Source organism: Lissotriton helveticus, chromosome 4_1 (genome assembly GCF_964261635.1).
Source record: "Lissotriton helveticus chromosome 4_1, aLisHel1.1, whole genome shotgun sequence".
In the NCBI taxonomy this organism is placed as follows: Eukaryota; Metazoa; Chordata; class Amphibia; order Caudata; family Salamandridae; genus Lissotriton; species Lissotriton helveticus.
The window spans coordinates 1,254,581,815-1,254,601,559 of NC_136063.1; the positions used below are offsets into that span (position 1 = coordinate 1,254,581,815).

General features: G+C 39.5%; 1 protein-coding gene across 10 annotated transcripts in view; it reads left to right on the plus strand.

Moving 5' to 3' along the window:
* The window catches only part of C4_1H18orf63 (chromosome 4_1 C18orf63 homolog), a 1,754,940-nt gene that overhangs the window by 1,278,629 nt on the left and 456,566 nt on the right, over positions 1 to 19,745 (plus strand). For 9 of the 10 annotated variants that reach the window (XM_078687809.1, XM_078687806.1, XM_078687816.1 and 6 more), the window contains one exon: positions 12,365 to 12,548. In XM_078687809.1, coding sequence (XP_078543935.1) covers positions 12,365 to 12,548 — 184 coding nt within the window. The remainder of the gene's footprint in view (positions 1 to 12,364; positions 12,549 to 19,745) is intronic. The other variant, XM_078687814.1, reaches the window with a different exon arrangement.

Here is a 19,745-nt window from a genome sequence, read left to right on the forward strand (position 1 = left end):
ATTCTTCTCTCCTAGCGATACATGAGTGCTGCCTCAGCGTCACTCTCTGAAGGTTCTCTTGGCTGCGCCTTACCTCCCTCAAGCCAGAACCACAGCAGAGAATATAAAATCTTCCATTCTCCGGTAATACTCTATTCGGAAGCCACACCGATGATGAGATGGCACAAATTAAATCGGAAGTGGAGACTCTGAAGACAGTTGGCTCAGAGAGACCTGCAGAGCAAAGAAGATCTGTCCGTCCCTATCAACACCATTACTATTTGCAGAGGGTTTAAACTCCTCAGAGGGGACGCCAACAAGGTGGTGGACAACAACAGCATCAATGACCTTACCAACCATATCAAAGGAAGCAGACCAAACTAGATCCACCCAGCAGCCTGCTCAAGGAGGCAATCAACCATCTGGGTCAAAACCCTGAATTATTACTTCCCCCTCTTCTGTTACCCACTCTGGTGGGGGATGCATATCTTTTTATCTGGCAAAGTGGAAAACATAAAAAAGACACCTGGGGTCAGAATATTGTACAACATGGATACTGTCTTGGATTAACAAGTCCTCCACTGTCCGTACCTCTGAAACCGTCCAGTTTCTAACTTCTGCTGTTACAGTCTGAGGTCAATATCCTCTTACAAAAGCAAGCGGTGGAACCCGTTCCTCCCCAACAACAAGGTACAGGCCTTTTTTCCAGGTACTTTCTAGTGAAAAAGAAGGCCAAAAATGAATTCAGACCCATGCTCAACCTCGAAATAGCCAACAAGTGGATTTGGCGAGAAAAGTTCTAGATGCTACCATTACACCAAATCTATCCCCAATTACACCTGGGTGATTGGCTTTGCTCCTTCGACCTTCAAGACGCATACTCTCATATTCCATTTGTGAGAAAGCATAGAAAGTTCTCGAGGTTCATTGTGGAGATGGCTTGGTCTCAAGTCAGCACCCAGAACATTCTCGAAGTACATGGCAGCGGTAGCTGCTCATGTCAGGAAGCAGAAAATATTTGTTTACCCATACACAGACGATTGGTTTATCAAGGCATCAATGTGTCAGGAAGCTGTGCTTCACAACAACTGGGCTGGCAGTCTCCTTCAAAAGTTAGGCCTTCATGTCAACCTCAAAAAGCTAACATCTGACCCAGTTCAAACCTTACATCATTTAGGAGCCTCCATCAACACAATACTAGCAAGAGTGTGTCCTTTGGAGGAGAGACGCTTATCAATCCTTCGGAAGTATCACTCTCTTATGACAGCTTCCCGTCCAAAGGTGAGAACAGTATCCTCTCTCCTCTGCTCGATGGCCTCCTGCATCTTCCTCACACCGAATGCCTCTGCAAGAATGTCTAGAGACCAGTAGGATCAAAGGGGCAGGCAAATGGGAAGACTTGATCGACCTATCCCGTCATGCAAAGCTGTCCATAGAATTATGGTGCTCTCCAACAATCCTGCTTCGAGGGATGCCTTTTCACCAAGAGGTTCCTCCTCAAACAGTAGTGACAGATGCCTCACTGCTGGCATAAGGAGCCCATATGGATCACCTCTAGGGCAAGTGGTCAGAGAGAGGGAGCGAGAGAACATACCATATCAATCACCTGGAGCTATGCGCAGTCCAACTAGCTCTGAACGAGTTTTACCTGTAATTCAGATCCCACTCACTGCTTGTTCAGACGGACAATACAACCACCATGTACTACCTCAACAAGCAGGGAGGGACGAGATCCTGGCCCCTCTCACACAAGGCCCAAACAATATGGAAATGGCTCATAGCCAGGGATCTAACGATCACCGCAACTCAGCTTCCAGGTGTCCAAAATGCGCAGGCAGACTCTCACAGAAGGTTTCTACAAGAAAACTACTAGTGAGCCTTACATGACCACGTCGTACATGACTCTTTCAACTGTGGGGCACCCCAGCCACCGACTTGTTCCCCACAGCAGAAAACAAGAAAAAAGCTGAAGCTTCATCCCATGGTACTTCCAACCAAGGATACTGGGGAATGCCCGATGGATCAACAAGTTCAGCATATTTATGTACACTTTCGATCTGATTCCATCAGTCCTCATCAAGCTGTCCTACTCAAAATCCAAGATGATCCTAATAGCTATGTTAATGGTGGCTCACAGACCTCCGTTACTGGTCCGTCCGTCCACATCTCAAGCTGCCATGCAGACCAGACCTGTTAATGAAGTTCGGAGGCCAGATGGTACACCCCAATTTCTACTCTTTGAATTTGGCAGCATGGCTCCTGAGCTAGCGCAATACAGAATCTACCGCAGAACTGTTTGGACGTCCTCAGAGAGGCTAAGCGGCCATCCACCAGTTCCGCAATTGCCTTCAAGTGGAAGAGATTTTGCATTTGGTGTTCCTCTAAAAATGTGGACCCTACATCTTGCCAGGAAGATGCCATTCTTCCATACTTACTACATATGGCAAAATCTGGCTTGTAATTCTTTTCTATAAAGGTTCACCTGGCAGATCTTACTTCCTTCAGAAAACGTCTGTCACAAACCTCTTTTTCTCAAAATCCCCGTTTTTAAGGATATTCTAGAAGGGTTGAAGAAGATTTTCCCTCCCATTAGGCATCCTTCCCCTCCTTGGGGGCTTAATATTGGACTCTCTCATCTTATACAGGATCCCTGTGAGCCGATTCACAAAGCCTCCCTGCAACACTTTTCATGGAAGACAGCTTTCCTTGTAGTGATAACATCAGCTATCAGGGTTTGGGTGATCCAAGCGTTTTATTCCCCGCAACATAGACAGTCTTCCACTCTAGCAAAGTGGTTATGAGAATCTCACCCGAAATTCCTCCCTAAGGTTATTTCGGAATTCCATGTAAACCCCACTATACCTTGTCCTACGTTCTTTCAGAAACTCTACTTCAGCTGAAAGAAATCTTCATTTCCTGGACTTGAGAAGAGTTTTGAAATCCTATCTCGATAGGACACAAGACATCCTCAGATCGAACCAGTTGTTTATCAACTATGGTCCGGTCTGTAGGGGTGTAGTCAGAAAGCTAACAAGACTCTATCAGCTAAATCTAAAGCACACTCCACTAGAGGTTAAGAGGCTACAGCTGCTTTATTAAGGAATATCCCAATTCCAGATAGTTGCAAAGCAGCCACGTGGAGATCTGTCCATAAATTTACTAAGCATTACTGCCTGGACTCTGGTACTAGAGTGGACGCTCAAGTATAACAGGCCTCCCTCAGAAATCTGTTTGCTTAAACTTCTGCCTTAGTTCACTCTCTGTCTTCTCCAACGCTTTATGTAGGGATGGGCTTGCAGTTCTATTCAGTGCTTATGACTGCAAATGGAAATCCTGTACAATAGAACAAATAGTTTCTAACCTTTAACTCCAGTTCTCTCGTAGAAGAATTCCTATTATACTCATAAGCAACCGTCCTACCTCTCCGGTGGAGTGGACAGAAGTAATCAGGGAACCTATATACCATCGTGCATTGCCTCAAAAAGAACTGGAGCAACTGCCACTTGCTCAGCATGATGTGATACTGGTGGTCCCTGGGTTCTTAAATGCACAGACTTTATTTTCAACTAATATAATGACAGACTATGGGACTACACTATCCTTCTCTCCTTCATCTCTGTGCTCTACCAAAACAACGGGTTTGTGAAAGATATTTATGCTGTTGTACTAAAACATCATAAAATTATAATATAGATAATTCTCCTGGCCCCTTTTGTAAGAACAAGATGAAGAATTGGGCCAATATGGCCTGGTCCTGTAGGCTTTACAATATTTTACTTCTTAAATGACTGCATGTCTTTTTGAAGAAAGGCAAACATCTACACTTAAGAAGATATATTGTGAAAAAGTGCTTCGGGGTTCGCGCACAATGGTGGGACTATTCAGTGCATTATTCTCCAAGCTCAGAGCCTTAAGTGTTTCACCTTCTGTTTATATCTCATCGTTCAGGCACAATCAAAACAAAGAAGATCCTGAGAATACCACAAATGTAGCTGAAAATCTTACACCTATGTAGTCTTTGATTTGTTGCTGCTTTTGTGGTATCAAGGAAGTCAATTGCAGTCAGGGATTCTACCTCATTGACAGGAGCTTTCAGTGTTCACCAGCACTTAAGGGCTGTTGCGCTCACTCAAATTCACTTGATTTGGTTATTACATTATCCTTTAACAACTGAAAGAATGTTTAAATGTTATCTCTTAAAGGTATGTTTTCTTGATTAAGTTATTTTGAAATTTGAAAATATGCATAGTTAAAAATGTGTTTTCGGATCCTGCACAGGTGCTGATATTCTACTGTTTATGAATTCAGAGAGGACACCCATGAGGTGAGCTACGATTAAAAGTAAGTAACGTTTTTCAGATTTTTAATTTGCTCACAGTGCCATTCCAGACAGGATCCCCATAATAGGCAGATTAGTATTGGGCGCTCTACATGATGGATTGACAATCCCAAAATCTTAAGCAATGTTCTTTCTGATTGGGATCTTAGGCAATCATAAAAGCATAGGAGCTTTATTTTGCCACATCCGTGAGGTGAAAACCCATTCACTCTGGTAAAATGAGCTGTAGGATGCAGAGCATGTTCAATAATAGAGAGTGGTTTTGGTTCCTGTTGTGTTTACATTCTTACATGTTATGATGTAACTTAGAATGTGTAGATGTAATGTGGAATGTAGATGTGTCATCGAGGAACTGCATCTTTCAGATGCAGGCAGTTGAGTATTAGATTGAAGCTTGAGCTGGATGCGATTCGATTCGATTCAAAATCTTTATTCGAATTTTATCAAATCCATAAAAGCAATACTAATATACAATCCCAAAAATAAAATAACCATGATTCCAAATACATTTAAAATAACGCACATTACAAAATTATTGATTATTTTAGCAGCGATAGTAAAGAAGTTTGCTAAGGATACTCCATTGTTTTACGTACATAAGTAATAACTCTCAAAAAAGTGCTGGTGCGGAATATCAGTTCATCATTGTTCAAAGTTAGCAGCATCAAATAAGACTGTTTCAAAGAAAGTGGTCTGTGCTTCTTAAAATATGGAACTAAAAACCATTTGATGTTTTTTAAATAAAATTTACAAGAGAAGAAAAAATGTAAATCATTTTGTGGACTCATACCATCACATGGGAACAATTTATCTTCAGATCTTATTGAAGAATAACCTAATGGAAAACAGTATAAAAATTTAACAGTACCTGCCCTTAAACGGAACAAAAGTGATCTTTCCCAGTTTGTCATAGGTAATATGAGATACAATGGAATTGGTTGTATCTACAGATCTTTGTTCACGTAAGCCTGGACAGTTGATTTAGTGAACTCCCCCTCCAATCTATCTTTGCTATAAAGTGCATACAGTGCAAATTTTGTTTCATTTTTGTCTTTAGGCTCAATCTTGCTGGGGTCAAGGAAAAGATGACCTTTACCCACACTGCTCAGTTTATTAAGAACTCCAGAGAGCCAAGGGATTGTCATCCCTCTCTCGCAATTGAGACAATCTCTTATAATTTAATGGGTTAGGGAGGCCAGTTTATTTCTCCAAATAGCCAGCCAGAACATGGCCAGTCTTGATGAAATAAAATCCGATATATAATACAAATTCAATTCACAATGACAAATATACTCCGAGGTAGAGATAGGTGCTCCAAGGATTTTCCTACAAAAATGATTTTCCTCGGTCTGGATACTAGGTGTTTTACCCAGACCCCATATCTCAGCCCCATATGTTGCTACTGGCACGCACTGTAGCTTAAAACATTTTAAAATGGCTTTTGTGGCACCTACTTTCTTAGGCCGTGGAAGGCTAAGAATAGAATTAATGGATTTTGAAAACTTGCTCGTGGCGTGGACCAAATGTCCACTCCACGAGCCCTTTGCAGCAAAAACCATTCCTAAGTAGGGAAAAGTATTAGTGGAATAGAGTCTATCTGATCCCACCGAAATAGCACTAAGCTGTCTTTTTCCCGGGCCACAAGACATAATAAAAGATTTTTTTAATTTACTTTAAGATCTAGGTTATCCATATATTGTGCAAAACTTTTAACCAAACTACGTAAGACGTTTGGTGTGAGGCCCATAAGCACCGAATCATCTGCGTAAAGGAGAGTCGGTAATAGTCCCCCCTTTATTTTTGGGACATCCGTAGTTGCCAGTTTAAAAAATGTATTTAGTCCATTAATATAAATAATGAACAACAGGGGTGCTAAAGCGCACCCCTGCCTGACTCCTCTTTCTACCTTTATATGCCCTGATATTTCCCCAGCCATCCCGATCCTTACTTGTGCTTTTGTGTCGGTATGCAGGTAGGCCAAAAAGTGTACAAGGGGCTCTTCTAGGCCATAATCTAAAAGAATAGACCACAGTTTGGACCTATTGACTAGGTCAAATGCGGACAAGCTGGATGCATTTTCTATGAGCTCTTCAATTCATGCAATAAACTCTCTTATTCAACAAATATTTGCATAATTTCACTGGCGACGAGGACTGAAGAGCTGAACCTACGTGGGGAATTAATTATTTTCAAGAATTTTAGATATGGATGCATTTTTCAAGGAAGTACCGAGAAGTACCGAGAAAATCGACTAGAAGTCTTGCCTTGTGGTGCAGAGACTGTGAGTTACATCCGGATTCGAATAATTATTCCTTGTTTTGGATTTAAATTATTGGGCTTCTTTGTTATACAATTGAGGAGTACATTCTGGCGGAAAATATGTAAAGAGGACTTTGCTGTGTAATGTTCTGGGAGATTCAGCTATCATTCAATACTGTTATTGCATTTTACGTTAATGCGGTAATTGCGGAAATAATCAACGATTTCCACGTTATCAGTGCAGTACTACCGTTGGATTGAAGCGCATGCCGGATTGGAAAGAAAACATTACCTCGAGGTTCTTTTCGGAATCTTCTACGGCTTGCGGTGAGTGGAATCTCCGAACTCCGACAAGTTCCTGCGTTGCATTGTGGGTCCTCCGTATGACGTATTACGTCAGTCACGCACGTCGGCGGCCATCCTGATTAGGTTTGAAGCATTTTCCAGCATCTACGAGCATTTCACTGTCAGCGGTTTGTGCGATTCAGAGACGGTGATTCGCACACCATTTCTTTTTACGAGGGGATTATTTACACACTTTGACTGCATTATTTCTTCATCATTCTTAGAGTGAGGAGGTAACTGTTAACTGTGGCCTGACAGCGGAATCGGTGGTTCGCACACCACGCTTCATCTTTATGTATTTATTTTATTAGTCAGGTTGATTACGCATAAGACTTACTTTTATCTTTTCACCAACATAGCAGGAACTTTTAACTGTTTGTGCGACATCGGGTTCGGTGATTCGCACACCACATTTCATTTTGATTTTGATTTGGTGATATTAGTACGTAAGATTTATAACGATGTTTACAGCACTAGTGATAGTTTATAGTTAACTGTTGTGATTGGTGTGATTTTTTTTATTGCATACAGTGGTTACATTGTTGCTTCAATTCATTGTTCCTTGTACTAATTTATTGTATAATTATTATTTGAAGTGAATCCTGAATTGAATACCATGACTCAACCAAATTACAATATCAGTGCTGCACAGGCATTTTGGGTTTCAGGTGCAGAACCCCCGCTCAAATGGCTAGAGTGGAAACCTTATTTCTATAATTATATTGATGCCTTGGACGAAGATGGTAAAATGTCTCATGCACAGAAGAAGAGGTTACTTTTGCATGCATTACGGCCAGTTTGGTTGAAAGCATATGAAAACATGACTAAGCCTTGTTTTCCTGGAGATTTGAATGTTTACGCCTTAACCTTACTTCATCTTGATACGTACTTTGCCCCAAAGTCTGTATTGGTGTGACTAGGTTTACATTTTTTTCAAGAAAACAACCTAAAGAAGAAAATATTGATCATTACCTTTCTGATCTGAAAAAACTAGCACTTGATTGTAGATTTGGTGTACTGCAAGAAGAATTTATAAGGGACCAAATTGTGATGCATGCTTTTAACTCTTCCATACAGGATAGATTGTGGATCAATGGTGATTCTTCTTTAGACGACATACTTGCCATTGTGCGAAAAGCAGAAATGTCAGGCAGGTGTGCCAATATTCTTAAACAAGACAACTCTGCTTCTACTGCGGATGTTGTTGGTAAAGTGAATGTGTTTGAAAAAAAGAAATTTTCACCTAGTTCAAAAAACCTTTCTAGCACTAAATCTACCTATGCTAAACGCTCTCAAGTCTCCTCTGATTTTAAACCAAAATGTTTTAGGTGCAATAGTCTGGAACATTTGGCTGACAGTAAGAGTTGTCCAGCCTTAAAGGCGAAAAGTATGAATTGTGGGTTCAAAGGTCATTTTACCAAAGCTTGCAAAAGGAAAAGGAACAAGGTTAAATTTGTAAGTGATATGGAGGAAGATGATGATTGTGGTGAAAACAATGAGGAAAACAATTTGGTTATGAATTTACATGACAAGCTGGTGTTGAAAATTCGTGATGAGGATGTTATAAATAAGCCAATTTGTTTGATAGAGATTGGGGGTGTAGAAGTTAAAATATATGCTGACTCCAGCTCACCCTACACTATAGTTAATGAAGAGATGTGGAAATCAACTTTTGTTCAAAAGGTTGTTGAAAAATTGTTACAGCCTGATATCCCACCAGAAGGTTACGGTGGTGAGCCTATAGACCTTCTGGGTTACCGATGGTTTGTCTTTAAATTTAAGGGAAGAATGTGTAGGGGCAAGTTGCATGTGGCTCCTCTATTAGGTTGGTTTGATCAAAAACAGCTTCATATCATTTTAGACCCAAACAGCCGTGAACAGGTTTTGGTTGTGGATGATAGCGCAGTTGTTACTAAAAGTATTTTGGAAGAGTTTCCGAAGGTGTTCAGTAAAGATTTGGGTAATTTGGTAGGTTTTGAACACAAAATCATCATTAAACAGGACACTTGTCCTAAAGTACACAGGTGCAGAAATATTCCAATCTTGGTTAGGGATGATCTAAGTAAAGAATTGGATAAATTGGTCTCCCACAACATTATTGAACCTATCAAAGCAAGTGAGTGGATTTCTCCGATTGTCGTAGCCAGACGGAGCAATGGCAAGATAAGATTATGTGTGGACCTGAGACATTTAAATAATAACATAGTGGTAGATAAATTTCCTCTGCCAAAAATTAATGAGATGGTTGCCAGTCTTGAGAATGCAAAGTGGTTTTCCACTATAGATTTGTCATCTGCGTATCATCAGATCTCCTTGTCCCCTGATTCAATGAAATTTACTTCCTTTGTTACACCCTTTGGGTGTTTCCAATATAGACGAATGCCTTTCGGGTTAGCTACGGCTGTCGCTGTTTTCCAGCGTTTGATGTACCAGCTTTTTAAGGACATACGAGGTGTTAAGTTTTTCCAGGACGACATATTGGTTTTTGGTAGTGATGAGAAAGAACATTTATTGAGATTGAGAAAAGTTCTGGGTATTCTTGGAAGCAAAGGTCTTACGGTGGAGCATTCTAAGGGCAAATTTGCCCAAAAAAGCGTGACGTATCTTGGTCACGTTATTGATGAGTATGGTGCTAGACCGAAGCCTTCTTTGGTCTCTGCCATTTCCGAGGCTCCTGTGCCAACTTGTAAGGATGACATTAGGTCATTTCTGGCAATGGCAGAATTCTGTTCTAAATTTGTACCGAATTTTGCCAATATTTCTTACAACATTCGCCAACTTAAAAAAAAAAAAATCTACTTTTGAGTGGTCTCATGCTTGTAACGTTGATTTTAAAAACATCAAGGAGGCAATTGCAAATGCAACTGCTCTTCACAGTTTTGACCCTTCACTTGAAAGCATAATTACCACCGACGCAAGTAATAAAGGACTAGGAGCTGTGTTGTCACAAATGGATAAATGTGGTAAAGATAAGATTATTGCTTATGCTTCAAGGTCCTTATCACCTTGTGAGGAAAAGTATCCAATTATCGAGCGCGAGGTTCTAGCCTGTGCATGGGCCTTAGAGCATTTAAAATCTTTCATTTGGGGAAAAATGTGCACTGTTCGTAGTGATCATAAACGCTTGGTAAAAATGTTAACAACAGAAGGAGCTATTTCTGCTTCAGCTAGATTGGCAAGAATTTCTATGAGGATGCAAAATTTCATTTATAAAATAATTTATGTTCCTGGGAAGAGCAATGTAATCGCAGATTTCTTGTCTAGAATGCCAGTCATGTTAGAGCATTGTGATAGTGATGAGTGGAACGATTTACTAATTGCTTTTGTACATGATGAAGGATTATATGCCTTCGGTAGGAAGGAATAGGATGATAAATAAAATAAGGACAGTACATTTACAAGCAGTCATTTCTTATATAGTGAATGGTTGGCCAATAAAGAAAGATTTGCTGAATTCTAATCACAGACCGTTTTGGGAAATCAGATCTGAATTATCTGTTTCACATAACACACTTTTGAGGGGTGAGAGAAATATTCCTCCTGAGAAATTAGTGGAGGGTATTTTTGAGCTATGTCATGAAGGACACCCAGGAATTGTGAGAACTAGGGGCTAGATGTTGGTAATCCGAAAATACCGATTCTAAAATACCGAATTTTACCGATTCGGTATTTCAGAATCGGTATTTGGGATGTAGATAAAAATTCGGTAAAAAATACTGAATCGGTAAGTATTTTTACCCATAGGCCCATAGGAATGAATGTCAATTACCGATTCGGTAAACTTACCGATTCGGTAAATTTACCGATTCGGTAAAATTACCGAATCTGTATTTTAAGATGCCCTACATCTCAAAAGGCTTTTACCGGTCGGTAACGACCGAATTCGGCCGTTACCGACCGGTAAATGCCTACCTACATCTGGCCCTAAGTCCTTAGTTAAGAAATTATTTTGGTGGCCAGGTTGTGATTCACAAACTGAGAAAAGTGTTAGAAATTGTGTTCCATGTTCTTCTGCTGATAGGAGCTTACATACTCTGCGGCCTCCTATGCTGGAAGGGTTTTATCCAAATAATCCTTGGGAATGTGTCGCTGTTGACATTATGGCTCCAGTTCAGGAGTCTGATGGATCTCATTGTTATTATATTGTACTCATAGATTTATTTTCTAAGTGGCCTGTTGTTAAGGTTGTCAGTAAGGCAGACACTGACTCTGTTCTTGCTTTTCTGGATGAAACTTTTGTTGTGGAAGGTATTCCTTCTCGCATCCTTACTGATAACGGGGTACAATTATTGTCGTTAAAGGCTACGACTTATTTTAAAAAACTAGGAATTTCTCATAAAACCACATCACTTTATAATCCAAGTGGTAATGGTTTAGTAGAGAGATTTCATCGCATCTTGAAGAATACTATTCAGCTGTCATTGAATAGTAACCTTGATTGGCCTACACAAATTGGGAAAACAGTATGGAATTATCGAATTACTGTTAATGATTCTACAGGGTTTTCTCCCTTTTTTCTTATGAAGGATAGGAATCCACGTTCCAAATCTGTTCCAACATGGTTATTTTCTAATGATAGTGAGCCATGGTCTAGAGATATAGTTAAATCTGGTTTGGAACATGTACATAATAGAGGTAAAAAAATGTTTGATTCAAAACATGGCACTAAGGAGGTTGATATTAATGTGGGTGATTGGGTTCGAATCAAAAAACCCAATAAGGTTCAAAAGGGTGATTCCCAGTTTTATGAGCCTTGTTAAGTAATTGAGATTCTACTCAATGCAGTGAGAGTTACTGATGGTAAGGTGTGGAATTTAAATACAGTTGCTAAATGCCAACCAAGTCTAGTGACAAATGGAAGCCTGAAGATTTAGATGGAGAAGATTCTAGGATGGTTCCTTCAGGAAAATGTTTATATACTCCAACTTTAGAGATGTCTAATCTAACAAGAGCTGATGAGAATGAAGGTGTATCTAGTGCTATTATGTGTGAGGATAATTCTTCTGTACAAGATACAGTTTTAGGAGAACCTGTACCTTCAGCCTCTCTGGATGAAGACTCCGTATCTATTCGTCATTCATTGAGGAGGTTCCTTCTTGGCTGCAAGATTATATCATGGAGAGTAGATAAATTAGAAAAATTTTAGATTATTCAATTGTTATATTTGTTTTATTGTATTATTATTCTTTTGTTTTTTGTATATTGAGTAAGGGGGATGTGTTGTGTTTACATTCTTACATATTATGATGTAACTTAGAATGTGTAGATGTAATGTGGAATGTAGATGTGTCATCGAGGAACTGCATCTTTCAGATGCAGGCAGTTGAGTATTAGATTGAAGCTTGAGCTGGATGCATTTTCTATGAGCTCTTCAATACATGCAATAAACTCTCTTAATAAACAAATATTTGCATCATTTCAGTTCCTTAACTTAACTCCCAGGTACCCTTTCTGCTGTCTCAGAAGTCAACCAGTACAGTTTTTCCCCAGAACAGATTTGGATGGTGTCCTGACGGCCTTCATCACTGACTTGAAATGTACTCTGCCTCATCTTTGTGGATATCCAGTACGTATGACAAGCAAGCCTTGCTACTCGACAAAACAGCTTTCCAACCCTAACATACAGGTAAGTTTTATTAGCTTAGATTCCTTTCAAAAACCCTAAAAATGGGTTTTCTGCAACGTTTTCAAATGGTGTGATGAATTATAGTATTTGTTTTCTACATGTTTTGGCACATCTGTTTCCCTTGCCTGCCTTCACAGGAACTTTTTAATGCTACTTATGTGCCATTGGAACCATTATAACTTTGGAACTGGAAACCTCAGCCTTGTGAGGCCTGGTCGTTTTTATTTAAGGTGGTGCAGGTGTGTCCTGAGCCCGCCTCACCTACATATAAAATCTAACATTATTGCCAGGCGACTCAATGTGAATTTTCAACAAAGCATTATCTCAGAAGTTATACTACTGACTTCATAACATTGGTGAATTTTTATACTGTGGCCAGAGTTTTCTGTAGCCTCTTCCTCAGCACAGGAAAAAAAAACCTGGAGAGGTCTGGCAGTATAGGTGACAAAAAGAAAGGGGCCTATTCACAGAGGTAAACTTACACAAGACTAAATCTACACAACAATCTACCCTCATACTGTTAGGACATGTACTACTTTTGTGGCTATTCACCATTTACGAGTGTAAATTTACTAGAAAGTGTAGACTTGCATGTCTCCAACATGTGAATTCAGGAGGTGGAGCCTAATTTGGGAGTGTAATGTTACTTCTAGTAACCTTCTACACTTAGACTCTGCGTAAAAGAGAGGAAAAGGTTAAAAAATGTATTAAGACAAACAAAAGAATTTGTATTAAGAATAATAATTTAAATTATTTATATATATATATATATATATGTATGTATACTTATATTCTTTATTTAAGTAAAACAATTAAAAGAAATACTACACTATTAAATCAATACAGATTTTTTTTAATTAATTTAAATATATTACATTCAAAAAATATATTTCATTTAAAGATTTCTTTAAAAAAATCCCTCCTAAAGAAAAATGCACACATTTTTATATATTAATTTTTTTAAGTTATTGCAAGTTATTTATAGAATTTATTTCAGTAAATGTAATTATTAAAGTAAAATAGTTACATTTATATTTAAATTAAGAAAGGTTATTAACATATTTTTTAATATTTTTTTTATTTATATATGCATTTTTAACATTCAATTACATTTATATTTATTTTCATTTTTTATTTTTAAGAAGTCTAAATAAATTAATTTATTGTAATATCATTTCTTACTGGTGTTATTTTAAGTATTCTGCCTCCGTTAAATTCTGTAGAAGGGGTGGTACAGTACCAGTGGTTGGCCATGTATTGCGGAGGACTTCCTCCAGGTCTGAGCTGGAGTACATTTATTACTGTTATGGGTCAATTTTGTTTGTTGTAAATTTAGAAGTGCAGTTTGTGAATAGGAATGTTCATACTCTAATGTGAGTGAGTACATACACCTCCCTGTCCTTCCTTAACAGTTCCGTACTCCTTCCAAACTGCCGCCCCCCCCACTTAGTAGTAAGTATTCCTCATTTTTCACTCCCTTTCATATTTACTATTAGGCTATGATCTCCCCATTTTGGGCAGAGATCTCTGCATGGAAAAAAATACCCAGGAGGGGCGGAAGCGGAGATCTCTGCACATAGGTTAGTGAATACCATTTTGTAGTACGTGTGTAGTAATAGTTTAGTATTACTACAGGTACTACAAAATGCATTTTGGGAATGAGCCCCAAATGACTAGGGGTTAATTTTTCACTTGCCAATACCCCTTTTATATAATTAAACACTACTGAAATTGAAATGTTATTTATAAAGCACTTACAACCCCTGACAAAGCATTGAAGCACTTTGTTGTTACCCTAGTGATTATTGGTTATTGTTGCCTATTGATATTTGTCTTGTTTGCAAGGACACATTTCCAATTATTTATTCCATTTTGAATGAGGTACATTATTAAGTTAGTTGTGATCATTAGTGGAGGTTAGATGAGAATAAATACTTGATGGAATGATTAGCTATATTATTACTTTGTAGGGATGTGGTTTTAAAGAAAGCGAGATTAAGGCAGACAGGAATGCAATTGAAAGTAGGCTGTATATGCAGGGGACATACAGAAAGTGGAAGAGAAGGGGAGAGAGAGAAATAAAGGTGGGAGGAATCAAAAATGTAAGTCAAGGTCAATTTTTCATATAGGATTTTAGTAATATAGCGGGCAGAGGATTTTTAAATAACATGTAAACCTGTGGAAAGAAACAATAATTAATCAGGTGCAAGACCCAATTACTTGTCAAATTCAGCTCTGAAGGAGCTTGGCCTTTAACAATCTTTTTAGGGACTTTTTAACTTTCAACGAGACTAGCCTCGTGCAAAAAGTACCCCCAGTGCTTTTGACAGATCCCTTTAAAAGTGACAAACAAGCAGCGTGACATTTACTTCAGAGTACCTGGAATTACCATTTGACAATACCATTGAGATACTTAACGTATAAAAGTGTTCCAGGTAAATGATGTGTTTTCTATTTTTTGCGCACACCACCCCAATGTATACAATAGAACCCACACTTTAAAACCCAGTAAGGACCCCTATGTGTGTCTACTACAGCAGGACATTCAATCTTGTGAAGTGTTGTTACAATTTATGTATGTTCTCAAATTATTTGCAAAAACTGCACATATAAACATATGTTAAAAAATGTACCACTCTCAATATAAAAAATAACGTGTTGATAAACATGTTGTATATTTATCTGACCCATTCATTACATAGTTCGGAAGGGTATAGTCATTACAGGCAGGTGCTGCCCCAACTGAAGAGCACCGGGCCCCACAGAACTGCACATGAGCTGCAGGATGGATGTTTGAGATCACATTGACTCTCCTATACCTTACCTTGTCAACATTTTCTACCTTCTGTTCAAACTGCAATTCAGGGGCAAGGCACCAAAGACAGCTGTCTCCCAACAAGACAACAATAAAATAATGCCCTTGATAATTATCAGTTTGGCTTCAACCAAAAAGATGAAGGGCCTCATTTAGATCTTGGCAGATGGGTTACTCTGTCACAACGGTGATAAATATCCCATCCACGGAAATATAAATCCCATTGGCTATAATGGGATTTACATTTCAGCTGACGGGATATCTGTCACTGTTGTGACAGAGTAACCTGTTTGCCAAGATCTAAATCAGGCACTCAGTCTGGAAGTTTGTCCTCCTTAACATCTCAGTGACTTTTGACACCCTTGCCATACTAGTCTGGTCAAGGACTTTAAGCATTTAGTGGGCCTTGCTAAATAAGTACTTTGCTGGGTAGGATCCCTTACACAAGGCAATAGATATTTCATTGTTTAATTCATTTATTTGTATTCACAAGTGCTCGCAAGGATTTTCTAACATTTATCCACTGACATCATCATCTACTTAATTCCTAGATTTGGGAAAGCTTTTCAAACAAACCTGGTAATTCACCCCCATCTGTACTCCGTCTCCACTCAGGATTTCAATTCCACTTGTGCCAGTCCATTACCACGCAATTTCTACATCTTCCACTAGTTGGTGCCATTCCTATTCAGGAACGTATTTCAAAGTAGGTCATTGTTTTATTCTCAGAAACGCAGTAATTGAAGATTGGATTATCCATCTTCCCACTTCAAACCAGGTGTGTCTTAAGAAAAACAATGTAGTCAGTTTGATTCCGATTCATTCTTAAGTCTTTGGGCTAGCCCCAATATGCCATCCTTGACCGCTGTAAGCTGTTAAATCGTTCCATTTTAGAACAAAATCTCTGCAATATTTGACACTTATCCATCATATGATTCAAAGTCCTCACTAAGTTCTAACATTTTGGACAATGTTAATCTATTCCTGGAAGCTGACATAGCTTTGCATTCATAGATAGCCTAAAAGTGGTATTATAGTAAATGGCGACTAATCCACCGCTCATCATAGTTTGAATTTTGACACATATTTGACTTGGTTTTGCTTAATTTATTAAATGATTTTGTCTTGCCCTTACTTTGTCATCAGCTGTTCCGACCATGTGTAAGATGGGTTTTCCTGTAACCGACATAATTAGGAAATTCCCTCTCTTCTTACCAAATTTAGAAATTCGAGCTGTCCTTAGGTGTTACGATACATTGCTTGTTTAGTCAATAGATTTTAGACAGTGGCCGGTAGTTCTACCTACGTGTCATATTTTTACATCTGTTAGACTGAAATAAAAGTTGCCTGAGACCTGTTGGGGGTTAGGAAATCCTGTCAAACTTTTATACTTTATGGTAGATAACATGCCATTTTTTACAAGATAATTCACAATCTCAATTTGATGACATTAGATAAAATGTGAATAGACAAAGGGCTGCTTAAACTCTTACACACCATGCAGTCCAATACATAGATTAGGTTGTGTGGGCCTGATTCACAGAACTAACTTAAGACAAAATCCTAAACTTACTACTATTTACGTATTCACAGAAGGCACTTACTCATTTTGGAATTCACAGAAGACACTTACTCATTTCGGTATTCACAGAAGTTAGGACTCCTAACTTTAGGACTCCTAAATGCATTCTGTGAATACCGTAAGTCTTAAAATTAGGATTTTTCTCAATTTAATAGTAGTAAAGTTAGGACTCCTAACTTTAGGACTCCTAAATGCCTTTGTGAATACCGAAAGTCTTAAAATTAGGATTATTCTCAATTTAGTAGTAGTAAAGTTAGGACTCCTAACTTTAGGACTCCTAAATGCCTTCTGTGAATACCGAAAGTCTTAAAATTAGGATTTTTCTCAGTTTAGGAGTCCTAAAGTTAGGAGTCCTAACTTTACTACTATTAAATTGAGAAAAATCCTAATTTTAAGACTTACAGTATTCACAGAATGCATTTAAGAGTCCTAAAGTTAGGAGTCCTAACTTTACTACTACTAAATTGAGAAAAATCCTAATTTTAAGACTTTCGGTATTCACAGAAGGCATTTAGGAGTCCTAAAGTTAGGAGTCCTAACGTTACTACTACTAAATTGAGAAAAATCCTAATTTTAAGACTTACGATATTCAGAGAATGCATTTAGGAGTCCTAAAGTTAGGAGTCCTAACTTCTGTGAATACTGAAATGAGTAAGTGTCTTCTGTGAATACCAAAATGAGTAAGTGCCTTCTGTGAATACGAAAATGGTAGTAAGTTTAGGATTTTGTCTTAAGTTAGTTCTGTGAATCAGGCCCTGTATGAGCAAGGATGTGTGGTATCATAACAGAATTAATATTGCTAAGGGTTTATAAGAGAGACCCTTGCCCATTTTGTTAACCAACCCTGCTTATTTAAGCTCAGCCAATGTGTTTCCTATCTAAAAATGGTTATTTCTACTTTAGGTTAATTTATACAAATTCATGATGGTCAGCAGCCTCAGATCTTTTTGCATCTTCCAATTGGTAAAACTGTGGTCTGTTAATTTAAAGAAAGCTAAGATTTTGAAATCTGAAATTGGGAAAAATATCCACTTACCCACGGTATATGAACGGAGTGAAGACAGATGTGGTAAGGTACTTTCTGTGTTGAGTTCAAATAAAATTAAGCCAACCAGTTGGATATTGTTAAAGCTAAAGCTCTTTCTAAGTGTAGTAGCCTAAAATACTTTATCTGATAGAGATAGCTAGTCGCAGATTCCTTACCTTTGAATTTCCCAGGCGTCAGACTGGACTCAGAAGATTTTTGCGTGAGCAGCACCGATACGTGGTGTCTATCAGCTCCATGCAGCATTGTCTGCCCCGGAAGTGACATCAACTATATAGATACCAACTCGGCGTATTGACGTCAGCTCTTTTCTTAATGCTCCAGTTAGCGCTGATCTGGAGAAAGAGCTACCCCTCTGTCGCTTTTTGACAGAAAGTTTCTTATGTTTTATCAAATTCTTTGTTGAGGAAATATTCCTCCTTGTGTGTCAAGGTAACTCTGAGGAAGACAGGTTTTAAACCATGTGGCGCCTGTCATCATGTCATGTCAGTTACAGACCCACATCTGGTGTGTCTGTGGTACCTCAAGCATGACCTCAACTCCAAACTGTTCTAGGACTGCCGAGACAATGCACCGAAGGCTTTAAGGGAGCGGTCCCTGAAGTTTTCTTCCTTTCACTTCAGGTCATCAGGACTCTTGGAGAAGAAGTATAAGAAGCACAAGAATTTTAAGCATGCTTTGACTTCCTCTCATCCGTCAGCTGACACGATAAAGAAGCATCTTTGTTTGAGGCACTGTTCCTCGAAATCATTGCCAGGGCTGACTCTGAACCTCCTACCCTTTCCGGAAGCTGGAGCGACCTCGGCTCAAATTAAAGATTTTCACGGGGCCATGCACTGCATATTTGAGCAGACCGACCCCTCAGGTGTAACTTTGGGGCCCGCAGGTTTGGAGGGAGCCCCATCGGGTTCTACTCTAAAGGCTCCAGCCTCAGCTTCGACAGGCTCTGCGGATCCGAAAACAGATCTGGACCTGTACCGGTCATGCAAACAGTGACCTTCCCCTACACCACCCCCAATGTCGAAGCAGTGCCAGCCCCATATACATTCATATACATTCACGAATTGGACACGGAGCCAGAACAGCGTTGACTGACGCAGATTCCAGCACCGAAAGGAACCTTGGGTCCTAGGTTGGTGCCTGAGCCCTATTCTGAAGGGCTATGCTTCATGGATGAACCGGACGGGTCACTGGACCCCTTAGAATACCAGTTGGAAGACCAAGAAATGGACTGGTGTGAGGAATTTGGGGATGCCAGTGGTCTAGACACATCCCCAGACACTGGTATGCTTTCTCCCCCTTTTCTGGCTATGATGGAGGGAGCATCTTATTCTATGATGGTGAAGAGGGCAGCTGAGGTTCTGGCTCTCGAGTTGCTCTCTGTGGCAGTCAGGACTAACATCTTAACAGAAGTGCTACAACCGGGAGCTTCCTCTTCAGAACCTGTGCTTCCTTTTAATGAAGTACTCACCAATATCCTACTGGGAACCTGGTCCAAGCCCAGTACAGGGGCTCCTGTAAACAGGACAATTGCCCTCCACCACCGCCCCACACCTGGGGACCTGAGTTTCCTTACTCAACACCCCACACACAGGCACTCATCTGCCAGTACGATGTGAGGGCAACGGCCTTCATCTTGCCCCCAGGACCGCCGTGAGGGAAACGGCTCAGACTGCACGCCGGACCTACCAGCAGCAGCGGGAGAACCACAACTCCCAGCTGCCCCGGCTAGCCTGTGACGCCGCAGACGCGCCC